Source organism: Arachis hypogaea, chromosome 4 (genome assembly GCF_003086295.3).
Source record: "Arachis hypogaea cultivar Tifrunner chromosome 4, arahy.Tifrunner.gnm2.J5K5, whole genome shotgun sequence".
NCBI lineage: Eukaryota > Viridiplantae > Streptophyta > Magnoliopsida > Fabales > Fabaceae > Arachis > Arachis hypogaea.
In genome coordinates, this window is record NC_092039.1 from 94,312,070 (window position 1) to 94,329,455 (window position 17,386).

At 31.7% G+C, this 17,386-nt stretch overlaps 1 protein-coding gene across 1 annotated transcript; it reads right to left on the reverse strand.

Annotated features, from left to right (window-relative positions):
* Positions 1-4,781: 4,781 nt before the first annotated feature.
* On the reverse strand, positions 4,782-8,926 carry LOC112796986 (uncharacterized). The gene is made up of 2 exons (XM_025839697.3): positions 5,479-8,926; positions 4,782-5,397 (listed from the first exon to the last, which is right to left on the reverse strand). Exons 1-2 carry the CDS (start codon positions 8,636-8,638, stop codon positions 5,045-5,047), a joined length of 3,513 nt encoding a protein of 1,170 aa, XP_025695482.1. The 5' UTR covers positions 8,639-8,926; the 3' UTR covers positions 4,782-5,044.
* Between the last annotated feature and the right edge of the window lie 8,460 nt (positions 8,927-17,386).

Genomic DNA, 17,386 nt, shown 5'->3' on the forward strand with positions numbered 1-17,386 from the left:
TATGTTTATGAATGAACACTATGCAAGTGATAAACAAAATTTAGTTGTCGTTCCTTGTATTAAATTGTTAGTTTAGAAATTATTAGATTTTAATATTTAAGATTATATATTGAATTTTTAAATAATTTTTTAAAAAAATTAAAATTTAACTTTATCGTAGAATTTACAATCGGTAACTATTAATTTAATTTTTAATAATAAATAATATATTATCGTTGATTTATCGGGAAAAAATCCGATAATAATAGGCTCTAAAATTTCATAATTAAAGGTTTGTATTCGCCATTAAATTTGTCGGTAATTAGTGAAGAACGAAAAAATTTGACCAAAAATAATTGCTGATGAAATTTATACTTATTTTACTGCTAAATTTGATGATAAATTTGATGGTATTTAATATATATTTTTTTGTAGTGCAGGAGGCGAAGAGTGAGAGGGATAAGGAGAGGCCTCGAATAGGGAGAAGAAGGGAAAATAATTAACGACCAAGAGTGAGAGGGAGAGAAGTGGAACAGACGCAGCAAATCTAGATGAGAAAAAGGAAAAAAGTAGTCGAAATTAAAAGAGAAAGGAAATAGGAAAAAAATTTTATGAATAATTAATGTGTTAGGACGATGTTGTAAATATGAAAATATAATAAAGATAAATTAATAGTATAAAAAAAGTGTATAAAATTTGTGTCACGATATATAAAACAAAGACACCAACTAATTAAAGACATGTATTTTATGAATAATTGTGTGCTATTGTATTTTTAAAAAATATGTCTCAACAAACAAACGATTAACATGTATATATACCACTTTATTTATATCTCTTGTGGATATAAACACTAATCAAACACTATCTAATTTATCTAGTCTAGTATATTCGATAGGAGAAATGGTACATATTATAGTTTATGCAAATTGTTTAAAATTTTTTAAGGCCCTTAAGTTCACCTCTGAATATTAGTTTAGTTATTGTATCTAATTTTCTTTTTGGGCTAATACTATTAACTAAATAGTGATTGATTTTTAATATCTATGTATAGAATATGACTTTTTTATTTATCATTATTTCCATTTAATTTGTTGGGAGAGCATACCAAGATCCATGCCCATATATATATATATATATATATATAGGCAACCACGGCACAAAATAAACTCAAAATATCTTAGCCAAATTTGGCTTTCTCACATTAGGTAGTAAGAAAATATCAAGTGTGGCTTAAATGCATATGTATGTATGTGTATATATATATATATATATATATATATATATATATATACACATATATATATATATATATATATATATATGCAAGCTAACTAATTAAATGGGCTCTTTATTGTTCATTTCAAAAAATCAAAGTCAAAATCCTAAAATATCCGACAATCAATTTACTTCAATCAATGGATCAGTGAGAGTTTGTAGGTCATACAGTGTATATACTTTCTTTTATTTTTTTAAATATAATTCAAAGACTTTTTAAGTCACAAATTAATTCAAATGACAAACTATAATATTTCCGAAAGTTTCCAAGAGTTAGATATGTTAACATCAACCAACTCGACTTTTTCTCTCTCGTCTATAAGAAACCGATAACTTGATCATAACATTAACAAGCAAATAATATATATGTAGGGAAGACCAAATTAAAGAAGAATATAGGGAATTAACAGAATAATTAATGAATAAAAATGTTTGTTGTGGTTGTTGCCATTGAGGTAGGGAGATTGGAATTTGCTTCTAACTTAGGCCACTGGATTTTTAACCTTAAGAAACTCATTCAAAGTTGGCGAATTAACAAAATTATTCTGAATAATAACAACAGAATTATGTTAAAAAAAGACGACATGAGTGATAATCTTAACAAACATATATATCCTTTGTCTTGTCAACAAATTAAAGCAGGATTAACATACATACATACTCAGGTCAAACCTTGTTAAACAAGAAATTAAGACTTAATATGGTGGCCTGGTCATATGTTAGATTGGATTATATAAGAAGTGAGAGTTATTTCACACCTAAAAAAAATGATCAAACATAACTATAATTTTTGAACAACGTGAAATGAATGGATATAACAATTAAGCTCGCAATTTGAGTCGGATAGTGAGATATAATAATAATAATAATAATAATAATAATAATAATAATAATAATAATAATAATAATAATAATAATAATAATAATAATAATAATAATAATATTTAAAAAACAATAAAAATATCATTTAAAATAATCTAAATTCATCTAATTTAATATTTATTAATTATTACAATTAATAAATATTAAATAAAATAAATTTGAACTATTTTTTTTTGTCTTCCAAACATGATCGTATTTGAATACCTAAAAAAAATACGTTTTCAAAAAATTTCTAAGCATTTAAGGTTTTCGCATAACCCTAGCCATATATAAAAAAAGTATTTGAGAGATAATAAAAATTAGATTAAAGTAGTTTAAACTTTTTTATTTTGTGTTTATTAATTATCGCTAAAATGATTAAATATATTATATGTAATAATTGTAAATTATAGATGCTAAATATATGAAATTATAAATATTAAACTAAATAAAATAATTATAAATTATTGTCTTTTTAGTATTACATATATATAATTATGCTGTTTTTGGAATATTAATATTGTCGTGATACTTTATTTTGGCACAAAATAGCGTTAATTAATATTTAGAGTAATACAATTAATTTAAATTGGTTGAGTAATCAGTTTATTTGTACGCTTAAGTAATTGTTGGACGTTTGAATATCATTTTATGTATGCCGCGATTCATTGATCAATAACACACTCTTATATAAAGCTCAAATTCATAATGAATTAGTTTTTGTCTTGTCGAACTGAAATAACGCAGAAAACCCAAAAAAATATTTAGAGTAACAGGTTCATAAACAGCTTCTAATTTTGTGTTGTTGAACGGTGCAAGTAGATCCTATCTTGTTAAATAATGCTAGCTTATACATTGAATAATACACCAAACTCAGAAGATAAAATTAGTATGTTGTGAGCACAAAGACATGTTATGTACCAGTTAAACGTAGAAACTATTTTTACTGTGCTGAATTCCAGATTTTAGCTTTCGATTTGTTTAACCAAACTATTGTTCCTTTTCAAACGTCGTTTCATGGAATTAACACACTGCTTATATTAGACGTCACTTAATATTTTGTCAACATCAATAATGGTGGATCGATGCTACGCAGCTGTTATTACGGCCTTTAATGTGTGCAATGCCTTTATTTTCTGTCACCTTCTCATCAGGCCAAATGATATACCTTCACGAAGTTTTAAAATTATTACTTAATTATACGAACGTATTTTCATCTAAAACTAATAATTAAAAATTAATAGATAATTTGATAAATAAATTGTATAATATAATATATATTACCATTTTAAATTCATATGAGGATATCTTTTTTATACGGAGATATTTTCATGTGATCTAGTAGTCAGTGTTTTTTAAATATTTTTTAGAAAAATTAGTATTTGGATGAATATAATGTTCATTATATATGAAGGTAATTAATATTTAATACATAGTCATTTTAACATTATTTCAGCTAAATTCATAAAACACTGTATTTATATTCTTATAATAATAAATATATATTAAATATAGCTTAAGAGTTTAAATTATATTTCTCTATCTAGATGTTATAACTTGCACCTATTTATTCGGTTTGATCAATTCTAACATCCTTCATTTATACATTGCTTGAATATTCTTCTATCTCATCAGATGTAAACATCGTCAAGAACGGCCCAACCAAGTTAACAAAGTTTTCTTTAAAAATTAAAGAAAACAATAATTTATAATTGCGCTTATGGACCATGCAACAAGTTTGTAAACCAACACACAAAACACAAAAATGCCCACGTACGTAATCACAAAAAGACATACCAAGACAAAAATAAAAAAAAAATCAATAAAAGGTATAGCATTCATGGTTTAATTTATGGAATTGAAAAATTAAAGTACAGAAAGTCAACAATAGTTCAGCAAACTAATTTGCATATCAATTAACAATTAGAAGGAAATAAACGTTAAAAAAAGGTTCAAAACTAAAAATATTAAAAATATCCAAAACTTAAGTAAAAAAAATATTTAGAAGTGATATAAAGCAAAATTAATTTTGAGTATAAAATTTAAGATTTATAATTTAGATATCAGAATTTAGGATTTAAAATTTAAGATTTGAAATTTAATATTTGGCGTTTATAATTTATGGTTTATAATTTAGGATTGTTGGCTGATGCTAGTGATAGGTGATTGGTAGCGGTGAATAAAATTGTAGTGTTAAGAGTAAAGAAAAAAAAAAAGATCAAAGGATAATTTTAAAAAGGAAAAGTATGAGGAGTTAATGAAATATTTATACAATGTGTACAATGGAGGTTTATAGAGTATTAAAGATATAATCATTAGTGTTATCTGTTTTCATTAGCTGAAGCTTTTGGGATGAGTGGTATCATGACATGATATTAGAGCGCTAGATCCGAAAGGTTAAAAGTTCGATCATTCGTTGTATACATTGTACCAATAGTCCATTGTCTTCCTAGCGGAATCAAAAAAAATAGTGAGTGAGTGAATTTGTTTGAGTGTGACTCAATAGTTGTCTATTAATTGAAGTAGTTAACTATTTTTTGTTGTCTCTCTAGTGAACCTGAATTGAATTTATTAAAGTTAAAAATTTAAAACTCTATGATAATAACAATATTAAACATTGAAGTATAAAGAATTATTATATTGATAAAAGAAAGAGATATATATTCTAAAATTTAAATATTTATTTGATAGAAACATTGAAGCATATATAAGAAGAGAACATATATGACCTGTTACATAAGGGTAATCAAGGCTTGCACATATATATACACCTAAAAGAACTCACGTACAACAACTGAAGCACATGCATATATAGAACTCAAACAAAGATGTAGGCTAATTTTGTGTAATAAGTAAAAACATTACACTATGTATATATGTATCTCCCTCCTTTGATTGGAGTTCATCATGGTGTGATTTTGAGAAATTAATGCATTGTTGAAACTGAAGCGTTTGCCACCACAAGATCTTTCACCACTTGTTCCATGGTAGGACGAGAACGTGGATTTTCTGTCAAACAGGCACTTGCTATCTTCACAATTTGCATAATCTCTACTGCAATTGGATTTGTAGGGTAAGGAAGACGATGATCCAACTTATCCTTTAAGAAAAACTTATTATCAAGTGTTGATGCATATTCCATTGTCTCTGAAGATGGTATCATCACCATAGATGATGATGCAGCATCTCCAGGATGCTTCCCCAACATTATTTCCAAAGCTAATATCCCGAAGCTATACACATCACATTTTTCATTCACCTCCATAGTGTAAGCAAGTTCTGATGAAGCAAATTAATTTACAAGGTATCATCATATGAAAAATCATGTAATCATCATTATCAATAATAAAGGAAACAAACCTGGAGCTGCATAACCAAAGGTCCCTGCAAAAGAGGTCCAATTTGATGAATTTGGATTAAGAAGTTTAGATGCTCCAAAATCTGACACATGAGCCTCATGTTCCAAATCCAGAAGAACATTTTTTGCTGATATATCTCTATGCACTATAGGAGGTGAACAATCATGGTGCATGTAGCATAAAGCATTAGCTACTCCTTTAACAGCATTCACCCTCCTATTCCAATCAAACTCAACCGCTTCTTCATCATTCGCTAGAATCTTGTCAATGCTACCTCTTTCTATAATCTCATAAACCAAAAAGGAGTGCCGAGAATGAGAACAGAATCCATATAGCTTCACAATGTTGCGATGACGGATTTCTGTCAAGGCTTGAATCTCACTCTGGAAAGTTTTGAGATTGGGAACTTCTTCATTTGGTATTGAATGAAGTTTTTTCACGGCAACAACTTGACCGGTGGACAACTCAGCTCGGTAGACAGATCCAAAGCCTCCAACTCCAATGAGATATTTGTTGTCAAAATCTTCTGTGGCCTCAATAATCTCTTCATACACCATCTTGCCATCATAGCTCCAAATTGCAAATAAATTTTGAGTTTGCGTCTCTGTAGCATTGCTTTCCTTTCGGCCTGTTCCTTGGTATACACGGCATGATACCCATAATACTAAGAGTGCTATTATGATGGCCAAAGAAAGGACCAATATGAGCACAACAACTTTCTTAGCTTTATGGTCATTATGAGAATCACCAGTTGATGACGCTGGACAAGGCTCAATACCAGTGACATTACCACACAAACCTTTATTATCTCTCAATGCTTCAAATGGAGCTTTTATGAAGGCTGGAATATTTGGAAGTGGGCCTTCTAATTGGTTATATGATATATCCACAGTTGTCAAACTTAACATCCCATCAAAACTTGAGGGAATGACACCAGAAAGATTGTTATGAGAGAGGTTCAAATTTTCTAAGAACATCAAGTGGCCAAGTGATGCTGGAATGCTTCCATCTAAAAGATTGTCACCAAGATCAAAGTCATGAAGGGATCTTAGATTCCCAAGCTCGAGAGGAATAGTTCCATTAAATTCGTTTTGGCTCAGACTCAAGTTGGACAACTTAGGCAACATGCTAAGTTCTTTTGTGATGAGGCCTCTGAAATTGTTCCTGGCAAGATCCAACGTTTCAAGTTGTTGCAATGATGAAATCTGAATGGGAACATTTCCGGAAAAACTGTTGTTGCTTAACAAGAGTTGTATCAGCAAAGTCAACTTTCCAAGCTCTTTTGGAATTGCTCCCGTAAGATGATTTGAAGACAAGTCAAGTTCTTGCAAGTTGGTTGCTTCACTTAGTTCCGTTGGTATATGACCCGACAGATTATTGTTGGAGATCTTGAGGCACGTCAGGTTGGAACATTTCCCCCACTTTGATGAAAGATGGCCATGAAAATTATTGTCACTCAAATCAATGTAGACCAAATTTGGATATACACCAAAAGATTCAGTTATATTTCCGGTTATCTGGTTTCCGTCAAGCCTTAATCTTACAAGGCTGGAGCAATTCTTTAAGCTACTTGGAACTACACCTGTGAAGTAGTTATTTGCGGCTGAAAGTTTAGCCAAATTTCCACTTGTACAGATGTTGTGAGGCAACTGCCAATTGAAATGATTATTACTCAATTGGAGATTTTCCAATTCTGTGAGCTTGTTATACTCTATTGGAATTTCACCACTAAGTTCATTCGACAATAACACTAGTTCCAACAGTTTTGTCAAGTTTCCAATGGAGGAAGGGATTGTTCCAGAGAGTATATTTTCATCAAGGCCAAGTCGAACCAAATTTGCTAATTTTCCGATAGTGGAAGGGATTGGCCCAGAAAAATTATTATCACCAAGGTCAAGTTGAACCAAATTTACCAATTTTCCGATAGTGGAAGGGATTGGCCCAGAAAGATTATTTTGATAAAGGTCAAGTTGAACCAAATTTACCAATTTTCCGATAGTGGAAGGGATTGGCCCAGAAAGATTATTTTTATCAAGGTTGAGCATCTCTAACTTGACTAAATTCCCAATGGACAATGAAACTGGACCTGAGAGCATATTCCCACTAAGAAGAATAGAGTTTAAATTGACCAAGCTACTTGTGGAAGGTGGAATTGTCCCTGAAAGGTTATTGGATGACAATTGGATCGTAGAAAGAGAATAAAGGTTTCCAATTTCATCAGGAATCGCACCAGAGAGAGAATTGATATAAAGGTATAGATATACCAAATTGCTTAAATTTCCAATTGTAGAAGGAATACAACCAGAGAGATTATTGTCAGAAAAATCAAGCTGATAGAGATTTGTCATGAGACCAATTTCTCGAGGGATGGAACCAGAAAGTTCATTGGTTTGAAGCCATAGAAACTTCACATTAACTAACTTGCCTATTTCTCGAGGAATGGGACCATCTAAATGGTTGATATTCAAATTGAGTACAGACAAATTAGTTAAGTTGCCTATTGTAGTAGGGATAGAACCTGTGAGATTGCAATGTTCAAAATGCAGCTGTGTTAGATTCCTCAACATCCCAATCTCGGCAGGAATGGATCCCCTTAAATTATTATTGTATGCAAATGACAAATACTTCAAGTTGCTCAAATGCTTAGTTTCTTGGGGAATGTTGCCCAAGAAATTGTTGGCACCCAAATCAAGAACGGTGAGTTTAGACAAACTACCAATTTGTTTGGGAATGAAACCAGAGAACTGATTGGAGTGGACATCAAGAGTGTCCAGATTGGATAATGCACCAATTTGTTTGGGAATGGTTCCATAAAAAGAGTTGTTCCTCATGACTATTGTATGGATGCTGGGAAGTGACGAGAAATTGAGAGTTTGAAGCGTACCTCTTAGGCCAAAGTTGGTAAAGTTTAGCGAGGACACAGATTTGGAGTGGTCACATGCTATTCCCACCCAATGGCAGGGGTCGCTACCATTCCAAGAAGAGAGCAAAGCCTGGCTTTGCTTCTCAAAGCTGGCTTTCCAGTCCAGCAAAGCATACGCTTCTTCGTTGCCTTGAATAGCAACTGAAGTGGTAGTCATGGAAGTTGTAACACTCATTAAAAGAAGGCAACACATTGCTAAGAGCTTCATGGGATTAAGCCTTGGGAAGAATGGCAACATTACTGGCTATGGGGGGTGAATTTTTTAATTAACACTCAGATGCTGATGAACAATATGCATGGATGTGGTCGATACATATAAACAAGGTCAGAAAATCCAAAATTCGTGGTAAGTTTTGTATGCACTTATAAATGTATAATTATTTAAATATTTATTACCTCAATATTATGAGATTAAGTAAATCTTACTTTTACGTTAATTATAAAATGAATCATCTTATTACACTATAGACTATACATTTTTAACTTATTCGTAGACTTAAAAGCTGGGGGAATCACTAGGAAATTCTTCTCTAACAATTGAAAGGATCAATTAATAAGACCTTTTCCAAATATTTTTGGAATTTTTGTATGGCTAGAGAACTAAGTTGGATATTGTTCTGGAAGAGACCAAACAAAGGTTACTCGACGGTTCAACTCAGCGAGGTTGATAGCTCCATATATGGCCCTAAGTCGCCAAATGATCAAATCATACTCTATAGGATAGCGGTTACGTGAGCAAGTTGTAACTTCAGAAACCTTCCAATAATCAATTGAATCCAACTCTCTTAGAATAAAAGGTATGTTATCTCCTTATGATATATCATATATTTAATAATTAATTGAAATTATATTAACTCTTAATTTAATCTAAGTTAGGATAATCTAATTATCTAATTAACTAATATATACTTTTTTTGTAATTAACAAAAATTACTAAAAAATTATATTTTATAATTTTAATCACATAATAAAAAAATTTAAAAATAAAAAAATAAATAAAATTTTTGGTGCCTCTTTGAAATTGAAAGCCGGTAAAAATTTTATTTATCATTTTATCTTAAAATCAAAAAATTATATTATTACACTTTTCGTATTAGATAATTTATTGTTCAATATTATTAACTAAATTTTTTATATGTTCATATTTATTAATCACCCCTCATACTCACTTTTTCACCAAAGGCCTACTATATATACAAAAAGAAAATTGATCACCATCATCTTCTTTTTCTTTGTTTAAATCTCTTTGATGTTTTTTGGTAGTATTATATATGTACTCTTCTCTCTCATTTATCAAGAGAGAATTCTAAAAAATTTGATGTATAGTAACTTTTATAATTTACAAAAAAGATTATATAATGGTTAATTGATTAGGTAATTAAAATTTAGATTAAATTAAAAGTTAAAGTTAATCATAATAAACTAACTAATTTTATCAAATAATTATTAAACATTATAAGAAATAACTAATTTTTTATTTTAGAAAGAATTGGATAAAATTTATCAATAAATAAATAGAAATGTATAACTCATATTTTTACAACCTAAATATCCTAGTTATCTGAATGACTTTAATTTGTTGACTTGAGTATCCAAATTTTTTATAGGTATTTTCTTCCGCCAATTCTCAAAGTCAATAGACTCCCCATTTCGATCACCAAGTTTTTAGTTCAGATTCTCAACTCAAATAATCTCGTGCTCAAACAGTCTGTCTGCATAGATATATACTTGATCATATAATCTATTTAAATTTGTTTCTATGATTGATCATATATTCTTTTTATTTAATGCTTTATGATCACACAAAAAAAAGAATGTCCTCACTATTGGAATTTTTCCCAAGATAGACAAAGTTATAAATTACGGGTGAAAACATATAGTGTGAACTTGTCATGTATATCGTCTATCTACCATTTCATTCAAATCTTCCATTCATGTTGGCGATTACAATTGCCTTGGCCCCATGCATATATGTGTAAAGCCATGACCCGATCCTTGGAACAGAGGCCGATCTAAGGGGGCCTAAGGTGGCGATGGTCCCCTGTTTCTTTTTAAAAAAAAAGTAGTATTATTAATTTATTATTATTATATAATTAATATATATATATATATTAATTATAGATTAAGTATATTTTAATATATTACATACTAAAAAAATTATATGTTAATAACTTAATATGTATAAATTATAATTTGTATTATAATATATTAGTAGCAAATAAAAAATAAGTTTAAAAAATAATAAAAACTTATGAATATATAAATAATTAAAAAATTATTGAAATATATAGGTTTGGATTAATGTAAAAAATCAACAACTATAAAAAAAATTTATTTTGATTTTTTCTATGACAACAATAACAATTGAATAGACTTTTTAAACAATAAAAATTATTAAAACAAGATAAAAAATGAATTTTTAGCAGATTATTATATAATTGTATATGTTGAAAAAGAAAATGCTTCAAAATTTATTCCAGATAATAAATTGATAATTTTAGTTATATGAATATCGCTAAACAAATTTAAAAATACCAAAACTTAAAGTATGTAGTTGAATGTTGATTTTTATATAATATAATTATTAATTTTGACTTATATACTATAAATTATATTTTGTTGACTTTTTGTTATATTATATTTTAATTTATTTTATATTTAATTTAGTCCCCCTCTTATAAAATTTCTAGATCCGTCACTATCTTGGAAAATGATGTTTGATTTTATATGACCATGATTAAAAATATAATTATTAATGTATCTTATTCTATCAACTTAAACTTAAATTTAAAATTTTAAGAAAAGTAATTTTATATCATAGTGTCAAAAATTCTATAGACAAAAGGTTTAGAATTCAATCATTATTATTTTTTTAATAAAAAATTAGTATAAAGTAAATAAAAATGATGAAAAAAGGCCTACTTAAAAATTTAAATAAATCTAAAAATTTTATTTAAAAAACATGTTAAAGATATAATCATAAAAAAATCTAAAAATCAGTATTTTTATTGAAATTTGGCTAGCAGTTACTTAACCATAAAAAACAAAAGAATAATCCTACATCATTAAATATCATTTTATACCATTAAAAATATTAATAACAACTAATTAATGACTATATATCACAAATTCTACTAACCTCTAATATTCCTCTATAATCATTTATGTAAATCTTTCTATCAGTTTAAAAAGAAGTAGTTTCACATAATTATTTCTCCTTTAAGGTCACGCCCACTAAATCTGGCATCTTTCACCAGTTTGATGTTTGTTCAATTCCTCGCCTATTAATTTGCACATTAATTTTCAGTGAAAGATTAATTACAATCAAAAACCACATTATTATATGATATCAAAATTCATCTATATATCAGCCCGGGCCTGCTACACATACAAGCCTACAAGCAACCAAATTGGCCCAGCCCAAACACGAATCACGCGCATGAAAGAGAGATAGGATGCCGCGTCCAAATCACGCGCTCAGCATTCGAACGGTTACGTATGGGAGACTCTTCCACTTCTTCCACTTCTTCCATTTCTCAAGGCACTTTCAAAACAACGAAACCCTCTCATTTTCGAGCGAAAATCAAGTTTCAAAATATAGAAATCGTAGTTCAAAAACTGCATCAAAACACCATCAACCTCTCTGTGAAGAATCTGAAGAAAAAACAAACCAAGAATACTCAACGTAAGTCCATTAAAATACTGTATATTTTACTTTTCTTCTACGTCGTTCTGCTAGGGTTTACTATTACTCTTACTTCTTTGTTATACGTCGTTCTTCTAAGTTATACGTCGTTCTTCTAAGTTCTACGTCGTTCTACATTGTTATTCTAAGTCCTCCTGCTATTTTTGTTGATTTTTGGGGGTTTATTCCGTAGATTCGGGGGTGTAAACTGCTTAACCTTGTAATGTGGCTTTATATTGAAGCATGGTTGATTGATATCTGTCTGATATCTATATGGATGTATCTGAATAATATCTATGGGTGTATCTCACTGTAATCAATGGGTGTATCTTGTTTGACATCTTTGGGTGTATCTGAATAATATCTATGGGTGTATCTCACTGTTATGAATGGGTGTATCTTGCGAATATCTGGCTGTATCTGACTCATATATATGGGTGTATCTTACTGTTATCAATGGGTGTATCTTAATTGTTATCAATGGGTGTATCTGAGTCATATATATATGGGTGTATATTACTGATATCTTTGGGTGTATTTTTAGTTTCAGAGAAAATGGCAGCAAGAAACCAAACCAAAGACATGAAATGTGCCACACATCTTCTGAATGATAAGTTCAGAAACATGACTGAGGAGAAGAAGGCAATTGTGAGGGATCTTGGATTCGGTGGGTTGATGCACATCCCACCACTGAGGGTGGATCACCAACTCTTAAGGGAGCTGGCAAAAAACTTCAAACTTGGGGAGAACAAACTGAAGACAGGATATGGTTCTTTCCATATAACCCCCAAAAAAATAGGTGATGTGCTTGGCATCAATGCAACAGGTAATTATCTCAAAATTATAGATGTATATTAAGTTGTTGCTTGGGTGTATATTAACCTGATGCTTGGGTGTATTTTAACCGACTTGGATGCTTTGTTGTCTTCCTTTTTGTAGGAGATCTATTTCCTGAGAAAGTTGACTATAAAAAACTTTCTGATGATGACAAAATAATTTATAGAAGATTCCAGGGTAAGACCCTCAAAAGTCTTACCGATGAAATGATGGAAATCGGCGTTGGCAACGAAGAGGAACGCCTGATGTTCAAGAGGATATTCATCCTCTACATACAGATGGCGTTCCTTTTGCCAACGACGATAAACAAAATATCGCCCGTGCACCTGGTCCCGATTTTTAAGATGGACGGCATAGAGGAGAGAAACTGGGGGGGGCATGTTTTGACCTTCATGATCAGGGGCATAACAGACTACCAGGAGAAGAAGAAGAAGGCAATCAATGGCTGCCTCTTCGCCCTGATGATAATCTACTTTCACCTTTCAAAAAACAAACGCAAGAATAGGGTTGAAAGACCACCAAAGCCATGGATTGCCAACTGGACTAAGGAGCAGTTGGTGAAAAGAATGAATGAAGAGAGAGAGGAAATTTTGGTGAGTAATCATAATAAGTTGGTGTACTTTATTTACCCGAATGGTGCTAACTAAAATATCTCATGTTTCAGGGGATTTTGAATTTGGCAGAGACAAAAGAAAAAATGAGAAAAAAAGAAAAAAAAAAAGAAGAAATAAAAAAAAAACAAAAAAAAGGAAGGCGAGCTCAACATCGTCTTCGGAGACAGAAACTACCGACAGTGACACTTCTACCTCTGAGTCTGAGGCTCAAGAAGACTCGGAGGATTCGGGAATTAAACACCCCGGCAAAAAGGGGAAAAAGTAAGTACCATACTTGGGTGTAATTTCTTTTTTGAGTTGGGTGTATTTTATTTGATCACGTTGGGTGTATGTAGTTTATTAAGCAGGGTGCGTTTCGTTTGCTGCGTTGGGTGTATATTGTATACTCAGTTGGGTGTATCTCGTGAATTCATTTGGGTGTATTTTTAATATGTTCTAAATGATGATTGTTTGTCTGCAGATGGACTCAAGAAAAAGAAAGCAGAGGGAAGAGGAGTCAGATTCTGATTCAGAATCTGAATCTGAACCAAGTGATGAGTAATGTCCTGAAATTATTACTCCTTTCTTTTGGCTTCTTTATAAAGATTTTGTGTATTAACCGAGGTGTCTTTTATTGACTTATAGGAGCGAAGAATCATCACCTGGGAAGAAGGAGAAGAAAAAGAAAAAAACAAAAACAACACCAAAAGAGTAAGCACTTCTTTCATTAATATTCTGTGATAAAATTAATTTTTTATTTCTGATTGGTACTGTTTTTTTTTTCCACCCAGAACACCACAAAAAAAGAAAAAAGTAGTTGTGGAGGATTCACCTCCTGAAGAAGATCAATACTTTTACGGGTACAGTACCTCGTAAGCTATCCTACGGTCTATCATCGTAATTATTTTTGTTAACGTCTTATTTTATGAATGTAGTGAGACATATGAAATATCGAGTGACGAACTCGATGAATTGCTAGGGGAAAACGTTCATAAATCTGCTGCAGAGGGGTATGTCTTGCTGTGCTGTGTATTTGAGATTTTGGTGTCTTTTGTTTGCTAATAATTGTATCTTGTTTCGCAGGGACAACCAGGCTGACCTGCGACCGACAGAAGGTCGCTATGTGTCCTCTGAAACGTAAGAAGCTTTATTATTTAATAAAAACTTGTTTACTAAGTTGGATGTATCTTGTTTACTAAGTTGGATGTATATTTCGTTTGAATAACATGAAATCTGTTTAGACTACCGGCTGTGAACTTGGGAAGTGATGATCCTTCCTCTCAAGGACGCACAGAACAGAGTAGTGTAAACCAGCCATCACAGAGCATGTAATTTCTCTTTCAAATAACCGTTACTTTTGTTCTTCTAATAACTTCTACTTCTAATTCTGTATGTATTTTTTTTAGAAAAAAAAGCCCTTTATTATTTTATTCAAGAAAAAAAAGGCAGCAAAAAAAAGCAAAAACTGCAATTATGTAAGTTCTCAAAAAACAAAGCCCGTCTTCTTTTTGAATTGTTCGGGTGTATTTGTTGACCTTCTTTGGGTGTATTTTAGGTTGACTCCGGATGATTCGAATATGATGGTTGTTAGGGAACAAACGCCATCGGAAGCGCTTGCAATGTGAGTTATCCAAGAATATTTCAACCTTATAACCTTATTATTTTCAAATACGTTGTTAACCTTTCATTTTTATTCTTGTTTAGAGTCTCGATCCAGTTTTTTGTGCCGCCATCCCAGCAAACAACCACTGACGCAGATTCCGAACCAACCCCTATGCTACAGATTGAAGGGGCTAGAGAAACGTAAGAAAATAGTATTGGGTGTATATTTGTTTAGGGTTTGGGTGTATATTTGCTAACAGTTTGGGTGTATACTCTTCCTGATCGATTTTTTTGTAACTGTGCAGCACTCCTGAAACCCCCAAACAACATCAAGAAACAACACCCAAGCTTCCCCCAGCTCCAACAAAAATGTAAGTTAATTAGACTAGAATCAATCTTTGCTTGTCATTCGTATATTCTTACTCTTATTCTTATACATAATGATGCAGTCATCCAGACGCCGAGGACGCTACTGCCCTGTTGATGATGGCACGGACAGCAAGCTATGTTCCTAAAACAGATCTGGGGATGCCATCATTCAGCCTCGGATTGACAGATTCAAGCCAGGAGGGGGCGTCGACGCAGGAGAATGAAAGGGAAAAATCTCCAGAAACTGCAACTATGCTAGAACAATTGGACAGTTTGGTCCAAAAGTTAGCAAGCAGTGCGTCAAAGGGAAAAGACGAAAGTCCACAAATTCGAAGGGAGACTGGGGGAGAAAGTTCTGCTAAGTTTGAAACCCCGGGGGGAATAAATCAAATTCCGGATGATATGAAAGAAAAGTGCTACATCTGGGGGACGAGACTGAAGGAAGATGCAAAGGGCGATACTAACGAGTTTGAGGAGATATGCACTCTGACTGGCCAAGGAGAATACATTTTGATGAGAACGCACCTTGCATCCCTCCAGGAAAACAGTGATATAGAATCTCAGGTAATTTTAGACTAACATTAATGTTTTTACACCAAAGTCAACTGCAATGTTTATTAATTTAAAATTGATTTCTAGGTTGTATCTGCCATCTGCCTCATCCTAAACCAGAAAAAGGAAAAGAGGTTTCATGCACAAATATACTGTCTCCCCCCCGATATTGTAGTAAGTGTTACTTCTATGAACTTTGGGTGTATTTTATGCATTGGTTTGGGTGTATTTTTTAGCTTAGATTGGGTGTAAGTTGTTTATTTTCATGTTTTCATTTCTTGTATTGCAATTCTTGCAGAGCATGGCACTTTCGGATCACCCAAGGGGGGAATTCATATCTCCGAAAACGAACAGAGAATTCAGGGTGGAAGCCTACCCCAGTTTCATTCCCTTCATAGATAGAAGAAAATTAAGTTCGCATCCATATGTAAGTTTTTGTTTCGTAAATTTGTTAGTACGCTTATTTACTTATATGCCAAATAAAATAACAGACTGTTGAAATGTGGCAATCCTTCAGATTTTTGCTCCTGTTTGCCACTCGGGACATTGGTGGTTATGGCTGATAAATACAAGAACGCGGAAATGTCAAATACTTGACCCGCTACACAAAAAAGCTCCAAGCGATGAGAGAAAGGACATTAATAAATTCACTGTAAGTTGCCTCTGTCTTCTTTACTTTAATAGATAGGTCTATTTTGAAATTTGAGTTGGGTGTATATTCCATATTCAATTGGGTGTATATTTCATATTAAGTTGGGTGTATCTTGTCCATTCATTCGGGTGTATTACTGATTTGTTTTGGTATTTAAGGGATATGTATTTTCAAGATTGATAGCATATGCCGGCGGGAAACCTCTCGAGAAAGGCGAGAAGGAGAAGGAAATTAAAGCACCATATGTTTAAATTTCAGGCCAAAAAACAAGGTATAGATTTGTGACTCTGAACCTTAAACTTTCCTAAATGAGATTTGTAATTTATTTTCTTCGTTTTCAGCTATGACTGCGCTATTTACGTAATGAAGTGGCTTGAGTTAATAGAGCCGGAAAACATTAAAAAGGGGAAGTATGAATGGGATAATTGGACACAGGTAACTGTCTTTAGAACTATATAACTCTGTATTACTTTACTGAATTAATATTTCTGTTTAAACATAACATACTTTTTAATTGTAGGAGGAGGTGGACCACTATAGAGTGGAGTATGCTTCCCGGATACTATTCAGTGAGTTGAATACACAGAGAGATCGGGCAATTAGAGAGAGTAGTGCTATAAGGCTGTCGAAGCCATCCTCTGTATTATTGAGTCCGTTTTGTCAGATTAATTCTGAGGATATAGAAAATGGGTAGTT